The sequence below is a fragment of the Coenobita brevimanus genome, chromosome 85 (assembly GCF_032717465.1).
Source record: "Coenobita brevimanus isolate Jiangsu-jjx chromosome 85, ASM3271746v2, whole genome shotgun sequence".
Classification (NCBI taxonomy): domain Eukaryota; kingdom Metazoa; phylum Arthropoda; class Malacostraca; order Decapoda; family Coenobitidae; genus Coenobita; species Coenobita brevimanus.
Window position 1 is genome coordinate 4818962 of NC_137038.1, and position 19995 is coordinate 4838956.

The 19995-nt window shown below is 42.3% G+C and overlaps 1 protein-coding gene across 1 annotated transcript in view; it reads right to left on the reverse strand.

Moving 5' to 3' along the window:
- LOC145410339 (thioredoxin reductase 1, cytoplasmic-like) overlaps window positions 1-19995 on the reverse strand; it is a 41505-nt gene that overhangs the window by 3854 nt on the left and 17656 nt on the right. Inside the window, exons 4-11 of the mRNA XM_080280477.1 lie at window positions 17316-17513; window positions 16420-16599; window positions 13996-14229; window positions 11452-11568; window positions 8915-9069; window positions 4379-4508; window positions 3703-3933; window positions 390-524 (exon numbers count right to left, since the gene is read on the reverse strand). Of these exons, the coding sequence (XP_080136603.1) occupies window positions 390-524; window positions 3703-3933; window positions 4379-4508; window positions 8915-9069; window positions 11452-11568; window positions 13996-14229; window positions 16420-16599; window positions 17316-17513 (1380 nt within the window). The remainder of the gene's footprint in view (window positions 1-389; window positions 525-3702; window positions 3934-4378; window positions 4509-8914; window positions 9070-11451; window positions 11569-13995; window positions 14230-16419; window positions 16600-17315; window positions 17514-19995) is intronic.

Sequence of the window (19995 nt, forward strand, 5' to 3'; positions counted from 1 at the left end):
TCCAACATACTTGCATGTGTCGGCCTTGGTCACCTAATGGCGACTCTCCATGCCGCTTGATTGCTGACAGCCTCCCTATTCAGTCCCTTACCTCTGAGGTCAAACTCTATGACCGCGTCTGAGTTCCTTTTAGGTCTGCCTCTCGCAACCCTACCCCCAACATTCACACTTGTCACTTCCTGCACCCAGTTGTCATCCCTCATGCTCTCCACATGCCCAAACCATCTCAGTCTACCCCTCCTCATCACAACACCAATACACTCCAGTCCCATTCTTCCTCTCAACTCTTCCATTGTAAACGTAGCATGCGGGAGTGCATGCTCACTAACACACACCCACACAGGCACACACACACACACACACACACACACACAGTAAACCAAACCCACCTCAGCAGCAGTAGGGTGAATTCCAATAAGGTTGTTGAAGTCAGTCTTGGTGGCACCCATTTTGATACCCAGTGAGAAACCCTGAGTGATCTCCCCAGCGTGGGTCCCTAACACATGGAACCCTACCACACGCTCCTGAAATAATGCAATTAGTCATCATCATCATCGTCACCATCCTGACTCATTTCCCCATATCAATATCCTTCTTCTTTTCCCCTGATCATCATCATCAACAATTTTATCTCCTTTTCCTCATCATCATTACAGTGATCCTTCTTGCCATAGCATAATCATCACTCTCCTACAGTACATCATCATCATCCTGACTGTTTCTCACTCTCCTACAGCACATCATCATCATCCTGACTGTTTTTCCAACATACCATCACCATCATTATCCTGATTCCATTTCACATCTAAAGGTAGTGAGAAGACAGATCCAACATCATCAACATCCTAATCTTTTTCCCCACATAACCATCATTAACCTAATTCTTTCTCTCCACATCCTTATAAGCACCCTGCCCTTTTTTCCGTCCTCCTTAAGATGGAGTGAAGTACAATTCAGTAACAAGATTTAAAGATAGTGCAAAAATGGGAGAACTAACACCAGCACATCCAGTAAAATGGGCAACACAGCCATTCAGATAATTTAAGCTATCGAACTACTACCTCAGCTTATTGAAAAAGCAATTTTAGAAAATATATGTGCCAATATAATACTGTATCAATGTTGAGTAGAGTACTTCTATCCATCCATCCATCATCCAATCCTACATTGCCTCATGAGGGGTGTAGCAGCCCAGGGCTAGGCAAGTTTGTCCTGACATTTAGGATGAGAGTGACCAGCCTCACTCAGCCCTGAGTGGCATTACATAAGCAATAACCCCAACCACCCCCTGGATATAAATCTTCACCAGCTCAATCTGACTGAAGTGCTGCAATTACCACCAAACCACCAGGCACCAAAATTTGGTTATATGGTTACCACCCAGAGTAGTAACTGGTTTCCTGGTATATAGGAAACCATTCAGCTTGTCACTCAGTGTAGAGTCACCCACGGGCAGAAGGAACACGAAAGAATGAAGGAAGGAAAAAAGAGGGAGTGTAAAGTCACCCGTATGCAAAGAAGGAGGAAAGAATGAAGTATAGTATTAAAAAGAGCTAATTCCCTGTTCCATATCACTCCCATCAAATTGTAAGGCCCACAGTTAGGCTCCCACACTACAGTAAATTTAATCATTTCACTCTAATGATATACCATACTGTAGTACTTACTCCCCCTCCCCCCCCTCCCTCCCAACCATCAGGCTTAGGTGAGGTTTTGCAAACCTGAAGGGTTAGATATAGCCTTCATTGCCCCCTCCACTGCTTGGGTACTCTCCTAATATGAATTAAATTGTCTGGTAGCTATATGAAAAAATACAAAATAGTCACCATACTGAAGGGGTCTGGGGTACTTTATATGACCAGTCCAATATCCACATTACAAATAACTGACACAGCCTACAAAGCCATTTGATGTAAACAGTACAAGACAGCTGTTGGATTTTAAAATTTTCATATAAAACCTACATCAGTCTAAATAGTGGATGTAAAAAAAAACATACCACAATACAGTTGGTCACTGTTATATGATGGGGATGTTCCAAATTATCACAACTACTTCCATACTGTACACTTGGTACTGTTAACCAGAGGAAATGACAAATTACCTTTACAGATAGTGCCCTTCCCAAAATTCAAATTCAGAATGTCCAAAAATACCATTTTCCAATAAATAAATAATTATAAAAATAAAAAAATAAATATATTCTGGTTTAGTTTCCAGGGTCACTATTAAAAATAACCTGGTTTAGTTTCCAGGGTCACTGTTTTATTGAGAAAGTGCCACAGCATTCTACAGCCACCCAAGTTGGCACGAACTGGGCTTACTTGAACTATAGTTTTTTTTTTTTTTCTGCGCATGTCCCCATAAAAAAAATATATATATATTTATTACTGAATTTTAATGTTTCAGCCACCAAAAATAAGAATGAGATAAATTATATATATATATATATATATATATATATAAATAAACTATGATACAACAGTAAAACCTTTTTAAGGTAGACTCATCTTGTGATGGACAAGTGAGACATATTCCAAAGTGTGTAAATACAGCCATAAGCAAGGCACCAAGCACGGGTCCAAAATCTCACATGTTTGCTTGGGTACCTTTCTACTGTTGCTGACTGATTAAAGAAGGGTGATTTATTTAAAAGTGAAAAATAAAGTAGTGTTCTGGAAAACTGCAAACGTTTGGTACCAAAGATACATCTGCTACAGAAGGAACACCTTGTTATCATAAGACACCCTTCCCTCCCAATCAGTCCACCTTAAAGGGATTTTACAGTACTGGTGAAACTGTGTGGCACATTTCTGGAAATTATGGAGGAATTCAACATCAGAAACATAAAAAATGTGACATATAATAAGAACTTAATAAACATTTAAGGGTATCTGATCAGCATCCTCGTAAAATTACTATTAAATGACACAGTCTACCATAGTTGCACAAAACAGACATCAGTGGTATAAGGCAGCTGCCAAGTTTTTCAAAATATTCGCAAAATACTTACATCAGCCAATCATGACCTCAAATAGGATACCAAAGTACAAGTGTTCCAATGCATCTATATCATTTCTGCACATCTGGTTCAGAAAATTAGGAGAACTGGCAAATCAACTTTACAGGATTCATTGAAACTAAATGCTAATACTCTGACAATCTAATGAGTATCAAACAGGAAAAATAATCTATCCATCATTTCATCCTGTGTTGCCCCATGAGGAGCCTAGGAGCCTGGGGCTAGGCATGTTGGTCCTAGCATTTAAGATGAGGGTGACCAGCTTCACTCATCTCTGAGTGGCATTCCATGAGCAGTAAACTCCAACCACCCCTCGGATTTAAACCTGCATAGGCTCAATTTGACTGGAGTGCCTTAATTACCCATTAAACCATCAGGTGCCATAATTTGGCTATATTGTTACCACCCAGCATAGTAAATGGTTTCCTGATGTACTGGAAACCATTTGGCTTGTCACTCAGTGTACAGTCACCCTTAGAAAGAAGGAAAAGGAAATAATGAAGGATAGAAAGACAAAAGAGGAAGGAAGAAAAGAAAGAAGAGAGGAATGGGCAGCCACCTGAGAGCAGCACTACATTGAGTGAGTGGATGGTGAGCGTCCCCACCTACAACTTAAATAATAATAAAAAAATAAAAGAAGGCAAACTATAACAAAAGACTCATTACTGTACTGTACTTACATTTTGACTTCTGACACAGATCAGCTTGGCATAACAGTCGTTCTCCGGCCGATGCGCAACAGTGAACTCCAGTGGTTGGAAATTTGAGTGATACACCTCAATATCATCCTCTCCATACTTCTCAATGGCTTTCTCCTCACTCAGGCCGCAGCATCCATACTCCAGGGGCGTAAACACCGTCGTTGGAACATTCACATAGTCAGTCTTGAGCGTTCCATTCCCATACAGGCGCTGTGGATGCCAAATGATCAATCAGTTCAATTCCCTTGACTCTGATGATGTATTTTTCATTTCACACCAACCACTACGGCATGATTTCCTTCCCATCCATTTACTTCTTATTATATGCTTCCCCCCCCCCCACCTCCACTACTGAGTCCACATTGTATACAGACAATGTCACTATAAAATTCCACAACTACATAACAAGCTGACAGTTTGTTTCCCTCAATTTCCAGCAGTTGTATGGAAAAAGCAGTGATATTTCAGAACTTACTGTGTTCGCTACTTTTTCCATCCAACTGGCTCTTTATATTCTGGAAAACTGGAAAATCAGCTTTAAATGTAGCAATGGAATGTAAATGGAGATTTCTATGTAACTATTCAGATGCCAAAAAAGGCTACAAATAACATGGATTTCTTGTATATCACTGCCACAACCCAACACACGACTCACTCGAGCCAGTAGTTTGCCAGCCTGTATCGCAACCGGAGTGAGTTCCAGGCCTCCCTCCATCACGTCTCCAACCGCATAAATGTGTGGCACTGATGACTGCTCTCCCTCACCTACCACAATCTTTCCACTCCTGAAATCGAGAAGGAGACTCATTACTTACTCTTCATTTTTGGTTTTATGCTCTGTTCTGTGCAACTTCTCTAATAACACCTCAAGATCCTAGTTGGTATACACTACTTCAGAAACAAGATCAACCACTTTATATCAGTTATATCTTCTACTGTTTTATTCTTCCTACACCAAGATGATTTTACTCAGCAAGGGATATCTCTTGTACCGCATGGGCAAATGAAAGCTACACCTACTCTCTGATCTTAATAGTCTCCCCAAGCTGTACAAAAATCTAATGATATAAATGAGTTTCCCCAAAAACATCTCCATACTTCTGTTCCACTTGACTGGAAGAGAAATAAAATAACAGCATACTATATAATCAATATGCAAACAAATCCCACTACAAGGATTACTGAAAACAGCTGAAACTCAATCATATTTCCTTCAGTATAATGACACTTTTTGTTTTGTTCTCATCATCACTACACATATTTCATTCAGCTAAGAAGAGATATCTCACACTGAGAGATTAAAAACAAATTTCCTCATTTCCTGGTTCAGTACTGTAGTCCTTAATCCACTTACGTCAGGGATATCTTTTTTTTCTTTTATTCCAGCCATCTTCTGACAATTCTATTCAGCACTACTATATCCTTTGAAATTATAAGGGTTGGCTATTGCATTAATACTAAGGTAATGCTAAACCCCTCCAGTATGACAGGCTAAGGTAAATGGTGGTGACCATCATCCACTCACATGATGATGTGTCGCCAACTTCTTCCTTCATCTTTATCACTTTATTTCTGCATCAGCCCCTCTCTTCTCCTACTTCTCCCTGTCCTTCCCGTCACTTTTTATCACTCTTCTTTCCATTTTCGGCAGCTCTACAAAGAGTGATCAGACTAATGGCTTCTAGTAACCCCAAAAACCGTTTACAAAGCTGGATGGCAACCATATAACTAGATAACACAATGATACTGAGCCTATTATAGTGTTCCTATTAAATGGATGGAGACTGGCAAATGTGGTGTCCATCCAGGAACCAAACCTCCACACTCTTCCTCACACCATGCCGGGGCAAGGCACGGTCAACCACATGGGAACACCGATTCATTACACAGGACAGCCCAGCAGGGGCAAATGCTTGCCTGCAGTTGATAGGTGTACTCGGCCATACAGTCCGGGATCAACAACAACAACTCCATGTTGAATATTGTCATGCAATAGGAAGAAAAAATCTAAAAGTACATCGCTAAACTCTGAGGGATAAATTACACTGGTCAGAAGCTTATATTACATAAAGTATCTTAATTCTTTCAGCATGAGAGGTTTCTCCAAGATTTCATTACATCATCCGTCACAGGCAGAAACAAAACAGTGATGCCACTTTATTTACGAGACTAATGGAGACTATTAATAACTCTTTAAATACAAAAGGTCTCCCTTAACCCCTAAAGCCCTATCATCACCTACTGATGTGTTCAGGCCTTGGTACGAGGAGTCTTAAGATCATCGATCAAACACAAACTACCAATAAACTGGCACAAGGTATCCTTGCCTCTCTGATGACGTATATGCAGCCTATCCAATGGAATGTACAATACCTGGTGGTGTCTGGCCTGACTGGTCCCCTTAGATGAGGTGGGGAGGGACCCCCCAATGCCATCTCTCCACCTCCCTCTGCTCCATTGGATCCTGCCCTCAGTGTCCCCTCCTACCAAAACTATCCCCTATACTCCCTCTAGACCATATTGGCCGTATGCAGCAGGCATATTCCATCCCTTTCCCTCCCTCCTGAAGACCCCCCACACTCCCTGTTCTCCCTTGTATCTCAAGGACGTCCTATTCTCACTCAGAGTGGAGTGACTCCCCCCCCCCCCACAGTCGATTGTGAGGTAACCATTGGACATATGAGAGTGAAATATACATTTTCTAGTGTTTAAAATCAAGCTCTTGAAATGTAAACCAAAAGTTTACCTTGGTTTTGTTTTGTTTCGTTTAGTTTTTGAAGGCGCCAACATGCTTGCATGCATCAGCCTCGGTCATCTAATGTCTGCTCTAAATGCTGCTCAATCTCTGGCACCTTTCCTATTTAGTCCCTTAACCCTGAGGTCAAACTCAATGACTTCATCCCAGGTCTTTTTTGGTCAACCTCACAACCCTACCCCTAACAATAACACTTCTCACTTTCTGCACCCAATTATTATCCCCCATCCTCTCCACATGTCCAAACCATCAATCTACCTCTCCTCATCATAACACCAATACACTCCAGTTCCATCCTACCCCTCAACTCTTCCATTGTAAACCTAACCCCCACGGACCTCAAACTCAGGGATGCACTGCACATCCACCTAATCACTGTCATTTCAGTATGTTTGAGCCTGCAAATATCCTCTTCCTTCACTACCCAGGTCCCACTACCATACAGCATTACACTCTTAACACATGCCGCACACAAAGATCCCTTAGCACGGAGGGAGAGCCCTCTCAATATCAGGAGGGGCAACAGCTCCCTCATCTTCTTCCAACCACTCCTCACTCTAGCCACAAAAGTAGTTCCAGCCCCACCTCCAGCACGTAACATGTCTCCCAAACAAAACTCTTCCACACAGTCAAGAGATTCACAAGCAAATTCAATCCTTTCACGCCTGAAAATCTCCCACTGCTCTCCCCAACACACTACACACAAGAAATCAGCATTCTCTTGCAGTCTACCTCTAATACCACTACATCTCTTATGCACCCACTATCACAGACACTGCACAAGATGGGATTATTTCCCATGCCCTTGTGGCAAATCACACATGGCCCATCTCCCTCTTCTTTGACAGTACTGCCACTAGTCCTAGATACCATCACTTTTGTTTTATCTGCATTTACTCTTAAGCCCTTGGGCCCCATACCATCTCTCCACTTCCTAACTCTTTCCTCTGCCTCCCTTTCACTCTATGAAATCAACACCAAATCATCAGCATACAACATCTCCCACGGGAGTCCGTTTCTGAAGTCACGTGAGAGGGCTTTAAGTACTATGATAAACAACAAGGGGCTCAAAACTGACCCCTTGTGCACACCAACATTCATGGAAAACTCATCACTCATCTCCAATCACCCTTACCTTGGTGCAAGCACCCACATACATGGCCATAACCACCCTAACCATTTACTCCTCAATCCCAGGCTTTCTCATTGCCCACTTCACCATCTCTCTCAGGACTGTCAAAGACCTTCTCCAATCAACAAAAACAAAGTACAGGTCCCTTTTCTTTCCAATATATTTTTCCTGAAACTGTCGAGCAACGAATATGGCATCAGTGGTCCTTTTGCCTGGCATAAACCCAAACTGCATCTCATCAATATTAACTCTTTCTTTAATTACAGCTACCTTCTAGAACTCTCTCCATTACCTTCATTATCTGGTCTAAAAGTTTTATACCTAAGTTATGGCACCTGGTAGTTTAGTGGGTAATTAAGGTTCTCCAGTCAGACTGAGTCTATGTAGGTTTATATCCAAGTGGTGGTTGGGGTTTATTGCTCACGTAATGCCACTCAGGGATGAATGAGGCAGGTCACTTATCTCATGTCAGGACCAACTTGCCTAGCCCCAGGCTCCTACACTCCTCAAGGGGGAACACAGGAACAGACGATGATGATAATGGATGAAATAAGAAAGGAATATACTGAAATCAAGAAGCATGTCAAGAGACTACTGAAGAGGAATAAAAAGGGATGTAAATGATGGTCTTGCAAGAAAAATGAATGCAAATTACTCTGAAAATTGGAAGTTATTCTGGAAAGAGGTGCAGAAATATAGAAGTAACAGTGGTAAGAAATGTGAGTGTGAAGGATGTAGGTGGTAGATTATTAACCCATGGGGATGAAGTAAAGACCAGATGGAAAGAACATTTTGAAAGTATGATGAATGAGTATGGAGAGAACAGAGTTGCTGTAAACACGATTGGTTTTGGGAGTATGCAGAGAAGCAATGCAGTGCCACGAAATGTGACACTTGCACAGGAGAAGAATGCTGTGAAGCAGCTGAAAATCTGGGAAAACAGCTGGGGTTGATGAGGTGTGTGTAGAGATGATTAAGTGTAGTGGAGACAACAGAATGAAGTGCTTGTTGGAGATACGAAAGAAGGCTTGGATGAGTGAAACTGCGCCAACAGAGTGGAAGAAGGCTGTGACTGTACCCCTGTACAAAAATAAAGGTAAGCGAAATGACTGCAAGAATTATCATAGCATAAGTAAATTGAGTGTGGTAGGAAAGGTACAAGGAAGAATATTTAGAGAAAGTATGAGAAAATTCACATAAATATATATATAGATAGACAGATAGATAGGTAGACAGATAGACAGACAGACACATATATATAAAATGTAAATAAAAGAATTACATGAATAGTTAATAAAACTCACTTTGCAAGTTCCACATTAGCTGCATCAAGACCAAGATCTTGAGTGCATGGGTCACGTCCAACGGCAATGACCACGGTGTTGTACTCATCTGTTATTTCTTCACCCTCTGTTGTACTAGCTGTCACACGCAGCTTGCCAGGTGAGCCCTCTTCAATCTGAAAGCATTGCATGTGTGAGGTGTTTATAAGCAGCCCTCACCAAGTCAGGGACACGTTCCCAATATCACAACTTTATCCTGGCCGGTATTGTAAATTGAGGGAAACTGGGAGATCAACTTTAAAAGTAGCAACTGAACCAGAACTTCTAACAAGTAAATTTTGTGTAATTCACTGTGAACCTTGTGATTTTTCTCTTCTTTTCATCTCACTCTCTGTACCCAAAACTTGGAGAGATACCAACTGGAACAGATTACTCTGCCCCAATATTACAACAAGAAAAGGATCTGTAGCCCCCTCCCTCCCTGCCTCACAGACTGCTAGTCTCCTCCCGTTCCATGTTTCCAGAAAGAGGTTTATTTTATTCCTGCAACTTCTAAAGATTTTGTTCAACTTTGGTGAGACCTACTCTAGTGAAAGACACAGTCTCTAACAGCCCTGTATCTCTCCCCAACCAGATACAACTGTATGGTTTGGGCAAAAATATGAAAAATGTCCTGTGACTGATGTGCTTTAACACATCACACCTTCCCAGTCATCCATTTTTCCCCCTGAAACATTCATTTCACACAGCATCATCACATTGTACAGTTTCTCAAAAAAGTAGTGGCCCCCCTGGACCCAATGTTTCTGTAAATCAACAAAAGACAGCATGCAACTAAATACTTAACTTAAGATGGATCAATAAGATTTGCAGTAACTATTACATGTTTCAAACTGACAAATGGCAACTCTCCCTTATTAGAATGGCAGGTCTACCAACATAATGCAAGTGTATACAATTACTGGTCAGAAGTCTTCATCCATTGTGCCACACTACACCGAGGAAAGGGGCTGATACGTTTTTGAGGGGCTGTGCCTTCCCTTCTTGTACACTATCTATCTATCTCTATTGCCAGACAACTCAATCCCGTAAGGGGTGGCCACAAACATATTACCTCCATGTCACCCTGTCCCCCAACATTTCATTGTCCTGCTCCCAGCTCACACCCCCCTCTCTCATATACCTCTCCACTCCATCCCTCCACCTCATCCTCGGTCTCCACCTCACTCACATACACTCTCCTCATCAGTCTCTCACTCTCCATCCTCTCCACATGGCCAATCTACCTCAATGTGTTTCTCCTAATGCTTCCTATCACATCCACATCCACACCACAACGCTCCTTCACTTCCTCATTTGTCAGTCTGTCTCTCCATGTGACTCCACATGCTCCTTTCAAATAACTCATTTTCACTGTTCTCACTCTTGACTTCTGCACTTCTTGTACACAATCACCACTTTTATCCATGCATATTCTTCATTTCACACAGCTATGCAAGGCTGCTTAGCTCTATAAGTACTGGGCAGACATGTGATCCAGTTTAACCCGTGGCGTCCCGTCGACATGAATTAACATCCACACGTTTTGTCACTGCCAATCCCGTTGATGTACATAAACGTGAATCAATTGCAAGGTCCCTAATTTGCACACCTTTCAATTTTCACGAGTGATTTTTTGTACGTATACATGGGACACCTTCCTCTACAAGATGCCAGGCAGGGACAATGCCTTAACCAGCATGACCTCCCCCCCCTCTGCATGCCATTGCCTCAGCAATTCACCTGTTACCAGTGACCTGGCCAGTAAAGCCATGTCATGCCACAGAATGAAATTCAGGGCCAGAGTGATTCCCCAATTGATGACAATGTCGAGGACAAACTTTACATAGCATTAGAGGAAGAAACAGTCAGAAATGATGATCAAGTAATGTTGCCAAAAAAGGTCAGGTATGTTGATGTGTTTCATGAGTGAAACAATGCTTATATTGCCTATATTACTGTGTGAAAACCAATATTCTCTTGTACTACATATAAATTCATACCAAATAAATAAATAAATACCGTTTATGAGTGGTGTGGAATGGTTACACTCCCATACAACTCGTTTTCTTTGAGGCCAGCCTGATAGAAAACACAGTAAGGTGAGGAGGTACTGCTACCTGTATCGAGTATTTTAAACCTCAGGTGAGCGATTTCTCTAAGATTTTTCGATGTTTCTCACCAAAAGCAGAGGTTTGAGCCAAAATTTTTTTTTTCCAAAAATGGTCGGGATTGGGGGGGAGTCAGTGGTGGAAAAGTGGTCGGGATGGGGCGGGTTAATATCTTCTATATACATCATCATTATTATCCTCAGTCAAGAGAAAACAAGAGAGAATTAACAGTATGCCCATGTAATGAGCCACACACTCATTCACCTACCAGTCAAGCCTCCAAATCCCAGACACTGCCTCAGGCCTAATTAGTTGCATTTTTATTTCTTGATGGCTGACAAGCTGAATCTCCTATAAATAATAAAGGTGATGATATCCATTACACTAACTTCTACTTGGTATACTGACCCGTTCAACACTGGTGGGAACTGCACCCCTGATGAACTTGACACCATGTTTCTCCATGTAGGCTCCTACCTTCTCTGCCATCTGCTGGTCAAACCCACGCAGCAGAATGGATCGCACCTGAGGCAAAAAAATTTATCATCAGAAATCAATACCCATACCGTGTTACTGCAAACGACTGAGGGCACTACATGACAAAGTCCAAATTAGCTATACAACCAAGTGCTAAGGGTTATATAAGGCTTTTCAAAATTACAATACCTGTTGTTTAATAAGACATCACTATAAATGCACAATTTTCATCATCATCATCCACACCTCCTTTCCCATCCTACGGCAGGGTGAGGAGTAGCAATGTCCAGACAGTTGCAACTCCTCACCCTACCCTAGGGTGTATCAATGGACAATTTCAACTTTTATACAGTATTGTAGGTTCTTACATATCTGCAACGTAAACCAAACAGTCTATGCTTTGCTACAATGAGAGGATAATAATGGTGAACTTACTGTTTGGAAAACTCCTGATTACAATATTATTAGCTCATGCTCCACTGGTCAGCTTGGATGATAGAGCAAAAGACAGATTCTGGGATAATTTGATATGTGTGGTTGGTGGTAAAGGGGTGCATGAGTGTATTTTTAGGTCATGTGGTTGCAGCAGCTCAAGGATATGAAGGAGTGCACAGGGGATGTATGAATGGTGCAAGGAATCTGGAAGGTGAGAGGATACTAGAGTCTGGAGAAGCAAATGATCAACATGATCAATTTTTTTTTTTTTGGGGGGAGCACTAGTAGCCAGACTGATTATTTCCTGGTTAGGAGGGATGACAGGAGACTAGTGAAGGATGTAAAAGTTAAGAGTGAGTGAAGAAAGTGTCCAGCAACACAAATTACAGAGTTGACCTGGTACTAAAGAATTGGGTTCTGAAGGAAAGGATCTATGCACCCACGAGTAATATATAAAAGTTGAAAAACCAAGCAGCAAGCAATGCCTTCTAAAGTAACACGAGGAGGGTGGTGGGTGAACAGGGAGCTGCAGATGGAAGTGTAATGAGCAATGCAGAGAACTCAAATAAATCATCATCATCATCATCCGGACCTCCTTTCCCACTCAAGGGCAGGGTGAGGAGTAGCAATGTCCAGACAGCACAAACTTGCCCAATCCAAATAGGCCACACTTCCATTCATTCATCATTCAAGCCACCGGAATCCTGGCTCTACCAGATACGCCCCCCCCCCCCCCACACACACACAAAAAAAAAAAAAAAAAAAAAAAAAAAACATTCACTACATTCTGCAGCTTCACACAAACGTATCCGATTGAGTCAATCCGGACGCTGCCATGCTCACAAGGGGTACCAAAATCCCTGATCATACATTTCTCCTCACAACATTCATCCAGCCAGCTCGATCTCTTGTCAGTTCCCTAGCCTCATCGACTTCCAAACCTCTCTTCCTCACACACTCATCCACCATATCTCTCCACCTTTTCCTTGGCCTATCTCGCCTCCTCCCTCCTTCAAATTTGCTCAGGTATACCCTTTTCACCACTCTATTGTTATCCATTCTTTCCTATTGATCATACCATCTCAGGACACTCTCTTCGGTTCTGGTGTCCACCGACTTCCTCACTCCTCACCTTTCACGAATCACACTATTTCGTATCCTATCCACCCTCTGTATTCCACATACATTCCTCAGCAGTCCCATCTTCACTGCTCTTACTCTTGACTTTTCATTTTCATGCCACACCATAGTCTCACACCCATATGTTAGAGTTGGCACTAACACCCCCTCATGTAAGCCTCGTGCAGCTGCAACACTCAAGCCTCTGTTTCTTATCAAGGCCTTCATTGCACCAGCTACTTTTCTTCCTTGTGTCACTCTACTTTCAACTTCTTTTGCAGATTTTCCTCTCTTTTCTATCACTGTACCCAAGTATTTGAACTCTCTCACCAATTCCAGTCTCTCATTCACAGTGACATCACACTGGGATTCCCCTTCTCTCTCAACAACCATCACTTTACTCTTCTCTATATTTACTCTCAAATGACAGGCCGTGGGGGGGTTAAGACTGCAAATGAAGAGCTGAAAGATATGACTTTACTATAGTGATATGATGAGAAGGAGTAGACTGAGATGGTTTGGGCATGTGGAGAGAATGGAAGATTGCAGCTGGGTGAGGAGGGTAGGGGTGTTCAAGTAGCAAATGAAGTGCAGAGAAGTGCAATAACTACAAGCCTAGGTGAGTTGGTAGCTAATTTTTACACATTTTTTGTGGTATGCAGCAAGTGAAGTGCAGTGATGTGAAATACCTACCAGTTTAGACAAGCTGAAAACTTGTTTTTAGACTCTGTTGGGTGGGTGACCCTCGGTTAAAAACATATCCCCATTTGACCCACATTATATGTAACTCCATATTGTATACAGTAAGTTCTCATCTGCTGAATTTTTTCAAATGCATCCTCATTGTAAAATAAGGGCATGTTGTATCAACTACAAATAGATTACCATTTTTCACACCCTAACTCTCATTCTAATACAAACCATGACTGTGGTGTCATATCCCAGGCCTGCAAGGAAGCCCGCACACTCCAGCGCAATATATGAAGCTCCCACCAATAACGTTTTGCCTGGGGCATGGGGCAATGAGAAGATGTCGTCTGAGGTGATGCAGTGTTCCTTCACCCCTGGGATGTCGGGGTAACGCGGCCGACCTCCAACTGCCACCAGGAACTTGTCTGCAGTTAAGATCTTCTCCTTTCCTCGCCGGTCCACAGTCTGCCAATTTAACCATCATCATTATAACAAAACTGCATCATCATCATCATCATAACAATACTTCACCATCACCATCCTGACCGTGTTTAATAATAATCTACCTAACCTTTTTATAATAATCACCATCCTAACCCAATTTCATCTTCTTCAATTTAACCCTATTTCACTACCATCCAAACTATATTTCCCAATAACACATCAGATGGATTGAATCAAGAAAAAGAACAGGAAACCACTTAAACAGAAATATTAACAGAGTCCTTGGTGAAACGGACTATACAGTACCAGTATTTCACTTCATTCATCATTCATGACTGAACTTCTACTATTCAAGTTGCACACAACAATGTATCACTAAACCTAAGGTATGGACATTATGGGGGGGGGAGCCTGTCAAGTGCATCATCATCAAATTGCAACCAACCACCTTAACCACACAGCTGCACACATCATTCAACCTTACCTCAACACACTACATGAATGGTTCACCACAAACAGGCTCAAAATAGCCCTAGCCAAATCTACAGTGACTCTTCTCACAAACTGGACAGCAGAACACAGTCACATCCCACACCTCACCATAAAAAACACTCCCCTACCACACACACACACACACACACAAAATCCTTGGTGTAACATACAATACATCAATGTCATTTAAACAACACATAACAAACATTAAAAATAAAATAACACCAAGACTCAATGTTTGAGGTCACTTGCCCATACAACATTCGGACACAACAAAGAAACCACCACCACAGTATACAAACAATACATACGTTCAGTGATGAATTATGCAAGCCCTGCCTGGGCTTCTAACCTGACCAAAACACACTACAACACTCTACAGACCACACAGAACAAGGCCCTAAAAATAATCACAGGCTCCACAGCTATTACACCCACAGACCACCTACATCAAGAAACCAAAGTCCTCAAAGTCAAGGATCACCTAGATATGAGAGGCACCCAGTTTCTTGCTGCAGCCTCCACAAACCCACAACATCCACTACAGTACATGGCAGCACATCCACCCACACCAAGGAACATCAAAACAACACCCAGCACATGATACCATACACAAATACTGTCATCTCTCCCCCCTCGCCCACCTCAGACCAGCTTCCAGAAGCATATCCACACTCAGATCACTCGCCGCTCCATTCAGTCACTTAAAGACAACACACAGCTGCATGCACGGCCTGCTGACATCCACCCTTCTGAATCCTATCTTCCTTGTGAGGACAGGGACCACCTGGCCAGGCTGAGATGTGGGCACCATCCAGCCCTCTTAACCTACCAGAAGAGGCTGGATGACTCCGTATCTGATGCCTGTCCAGGATGCAACACAGCACCCCACACTATTAAGCACATTATGGAAGACTGCATTGCACACAATCACCTACGCCAACAACACAACATACACACTCTGAGAGCTCTGTGGGAAAGCCCGGTCTCGGCCATGGCCTTCCTAAGGGACTTGGGGCTGTTCGGCCAGACTGCATAGGGAACAATTACTACTACTACTACTACCTTCAATTTTTTCCCTGAACATTCATAAGACTTTCTTACACACCTGTATCCACTTCCAACACCCAGCCATCTTCTTGGTATTCCATCCTTCCCCTCACCTTCAAATTCACACACATATACCCTTTCATCATCCTGTTCACATACATTCTCTCCATATGACCTTACCATCAAAACACTCTTCTACCCTCTGAATAACAAACCATTACTCCAGATCTTCCACAAATCTCCATTTCTTTTTCTGTCCAACCACAAAAGCCACGTATACTGTAACACACTCACTTCTGTTGCCCTCACTCTAGAGTACGGTAAGTCTTTCTCCACTCACAACAGCTACAGTGAGTCACTTTCTTAACAGCAGCTGCTTACATGTACAGTACTTGCAACTATCACTCCTCCCTAGTTATATCCACTGTCTTTGTAACTATACTACTTAAACAATAAGCATATGCATATACCCACTGATCGAACTTTCCTTATTCTCACCTGGTATAATAATACATATGACAGTAATTAAATTTACAATTATCATCCTGGCATTGCTTCCCTCCTAACAATGAGAGTGAGACTTTACACTATAATTTGTGACGAGCAGCATGATGCCAACCCTGACTGAACACTGGATAAAATTAAATAGACACACCAAAAAGAACAAACCTTTATGGTGTGGGGGTCGGTGAATACTGCATAAGCATTAAGATAATCTACTTTCTTCTCCCTGAGTGTCACACGATAACCCCAGTTGAGAGAACCAATGTGGTTCTGTATCGCCTCCACCATCTTGCTCCAAGAGTGACCCACAGTTTCAGGAGTCTCCCATCCAAACTCACGAGAGTCCTGATGAAGAGAAATTTGGGTGAGATACATAAAGTTGGGAGAGATATAAAAGCAAACACTAATTATGTCACCCTAAATTTACCAATTAAGATTCCACTGCTACCTATACAGCTGGTTAGCTAGTTTCACACAATTCACAGTTCTAATTCCAAGAAAAGTTATCTTTTAACACACTTCTGACTAACAATGAGTATGGTAAGACAGGAAGGGAAAAAAAAGAACTGTAAAGAAGTCAGGACAAGACACTGAGGAATCTATTTAGCTGTGACACATGGGATGGGGAATCAGCCTAAGGTGTAGTGCTGAATATTATATAGTAAGATTTGGGGAGCTCTCAACAAAAGCAAAGTACTGTATATATGGGCAGCCCTCAATACAAGCAAGGGATTTGTTTCTAACTCAGTGTTCAATGCCCTGTTATTCATCACATTGAAGTTTATCATTACTGTACAATATTTATGTCCATAACTGTACATCAAAAGAGGTACTACCACCGACTAAAGTCCTTATCATCTCTCCTGCTCTACTGTCTAGGGTCTTAGAAAATTAGTGCCTTGAATCCAAGCCAAATGACACCAATGACACAGATCTATGGCCAAATAAATTTTAATCAGTGTCAGTTGCTGTAGAACCATGAGACTAATTTTCAAAGCCTATAGAGAGAGAGAAACAGGAGTGGAGGCAGAAATTTTTCTACCAAGTGCATATTTTCATACCTTTAGATCCCCTCCAAAGATAGCAGCCTGGTGCATTAGTTTCTTTGGGATACAGCCCACATTGACACAGGTGCCTCCCAGCCCCCATGTCGTGCCCTGGGGAGTGGGCTTAACGAAGTCACAAACTGCAACCTTGGCACCCAAGTTTGCTGCTTCCTTTGATGCTGCCAAGCCACCAGAACCACCACCAATGACAATCTGACAAGGTAAATAACATATATGCATACATACATCATCTAATTCTGTATTGCCCCATAAGGAGTGGAGGAGCCCAGGATTAGGCAAGTTGGTCCTGGCATTTAGGATGAGAGTGACTAGCCTCACTCATCCCTGAGCGGCATTAAGTGAACAGTAAACCCCAACTTCCCCTTGGATATAAACCTGCACCAGCTCAATCTGACTGGAGCGCCTTAATCTGGTTACAGTCTATGGTTACCATCCAGCATAGTAAATGGTTTCCCAGTGTACAGGACACCATTTGGCTTGTCACTCAATACAGAGTCACCCGTAGGCAGAAGGAAAAGGAAAGAAAGGAGAGAAAGACAGAAGAGGAAGGCAGGAAGGAAGAGAGGTGAAGAGGAAAGGGGAGTCACCCGAGTACAACATTATATCGAGTAAGTGGATGAACTTCCTGTATTGTTGTTTGCTGATAATACTGTATTGTTAAGTGAGGACAAAGGGGAGCTGCAAGGCTTGGTGAATGAGTTTGGAAGAGTGTGTAAGAAATGGAATCTAAAGGTGGATGTAGGAAAGAGTAAAGTTACAATCTTCAAGAGAAATGTAGTCACTGAATGTACAATGAGGTTCAATGATGAGGAAATGGAAAATCTGAATGAATTTACATACTTGGGTGGTGTGATGAGCAAGGATGGAAGTTTGGAGGATGAAGAGCTTGAAAGGGTACATCAAGGATGAAAGGTTGCTGGTTCTTTGAAAGCAGTGATAAGAAATAGAGGAGAGAACATGGAAGTCAAAAAGTCGCAGCATGACAATATTGTGATACCAACTCTAACTTATGGAAGTGAAGCTTGGACCTTGTTAGAAGGACACAAGTCAGGAGTGAGAACAGTGGAAATGGGTTACTGTATTTGAGAGGAGCATGTGGAGTTACTTGGAGAAACAGACTGACATACAGGGAAGTGCTGAGGATGTGGATGTGATAGAAAGCATTAGCAGCAATACACTGAGGTGGTTTGGCCATGTGGAGAGGATTGAGAAAGAGAGACTAACTAGGAGTGTGTATGTGTTTGAGGTGGAGGGGGGGAGAGGGAGGGGGAGGCCAAGGATACGATGGAGGAATGGGGTGGAGAGGTACAGTATATGAGAGAGGAGGATCTGAGTTGGGGGGAGGGCAGTGAAATGACAGGGGACAGGGCGACATGGGGGCAACTGTTTGTGGCCACTCCTTATGGGATTAAGATGTCTGGCAATAGATAGACAGATAGACTGAATTACAGACAAACTATATATATAATACCAGTACAGTATATATATATTTTTAGTGTCCGACTCTGGGCAAAGGCTTCAGGGTCTATCCCAAAGCTCAGTAGTCCTCCTACATACCTCCACATGTCACCACTTCGACACTAACACCCACCGTCTATACTGAATATATGCTAGGGCTGTCTCATACAGGACTGGTTTACTGGTATTAGCCGGGGTATTTTTATGGCATGTCAGCAGGATTTCTGGTAGATCAGCAAAGTCGGCTTTTATGAAATTCAAATCCTTAATCTGTTCCTTGCCCCAGGCAGGATTCGATCTGGGGTCCATTAGGACTGCTGGCCGCCTCTCTACTGAGCATGGATAAAGCATCCTTTACTATGTCACATGTTGCTATATCACTTCAAAACTGTATGAAGTTACTCTGAACCAACAGTTCAATAAGTATTCTTAAAAGTACTTGAAATATTTTCTCAAACAATTCACATAACATTATTCTCATTAACCCGTGGGCCACGGCAAGGAGTTGTGCAGACATCCCCCCTGGTGCGGCAGTATGGCAATTTTGGTCACTCTTACAGATTTCTGTGAAATGAATATCAGTGGATAGGAAACTGCAGTGTGCAGCAACCCACGGAATTTTTTTTATTGAAATTAATGTAGTTTTGGGGAAACAATTGTCAGAAATTGCATTTTTGACTGGAACATGAAAACTATGCTGAGAGAGACAGAGAGAGTAATGCATATTGGGGTAGACGAGACAGGCTGTAAACATGCTTTTGCCAGTTTCCCTGCTCACCAGGTGGGTTGCTAGCTCACTTCACACACTGCAATACAAGTGCAGGGCATCACTTTTACACCCATTATTCACCATCCGACTTCTGTTCCATTACCTCCTATTGACTGTACTGTACATTTGAGTTTATGTTATTCTAAACAGTTTTGACCCACAACTGCCTTTCCTGGGGTGATGATATTGTGGAAAATGTGTAGCAAAGTGCGTACTTTTGGTCACTGTTGCTGGTGCAACTTAGCAACTGGGCTCAAAGATAAGGGGTGGGAATGAGAGCTACCAGTTATCCTAATACCCCATAAATTCTGTGTCATGCTGATCCTTCTAAAGCCATTCTGGTGCAGTTAAAAATCTCGCTCATAAGAGGTATGTCACAGCTTTATGTGACACCCCCAAATGAGGTATGTCGCAGTTCATGGGTTAAACATATCAAATGCAGCTAAT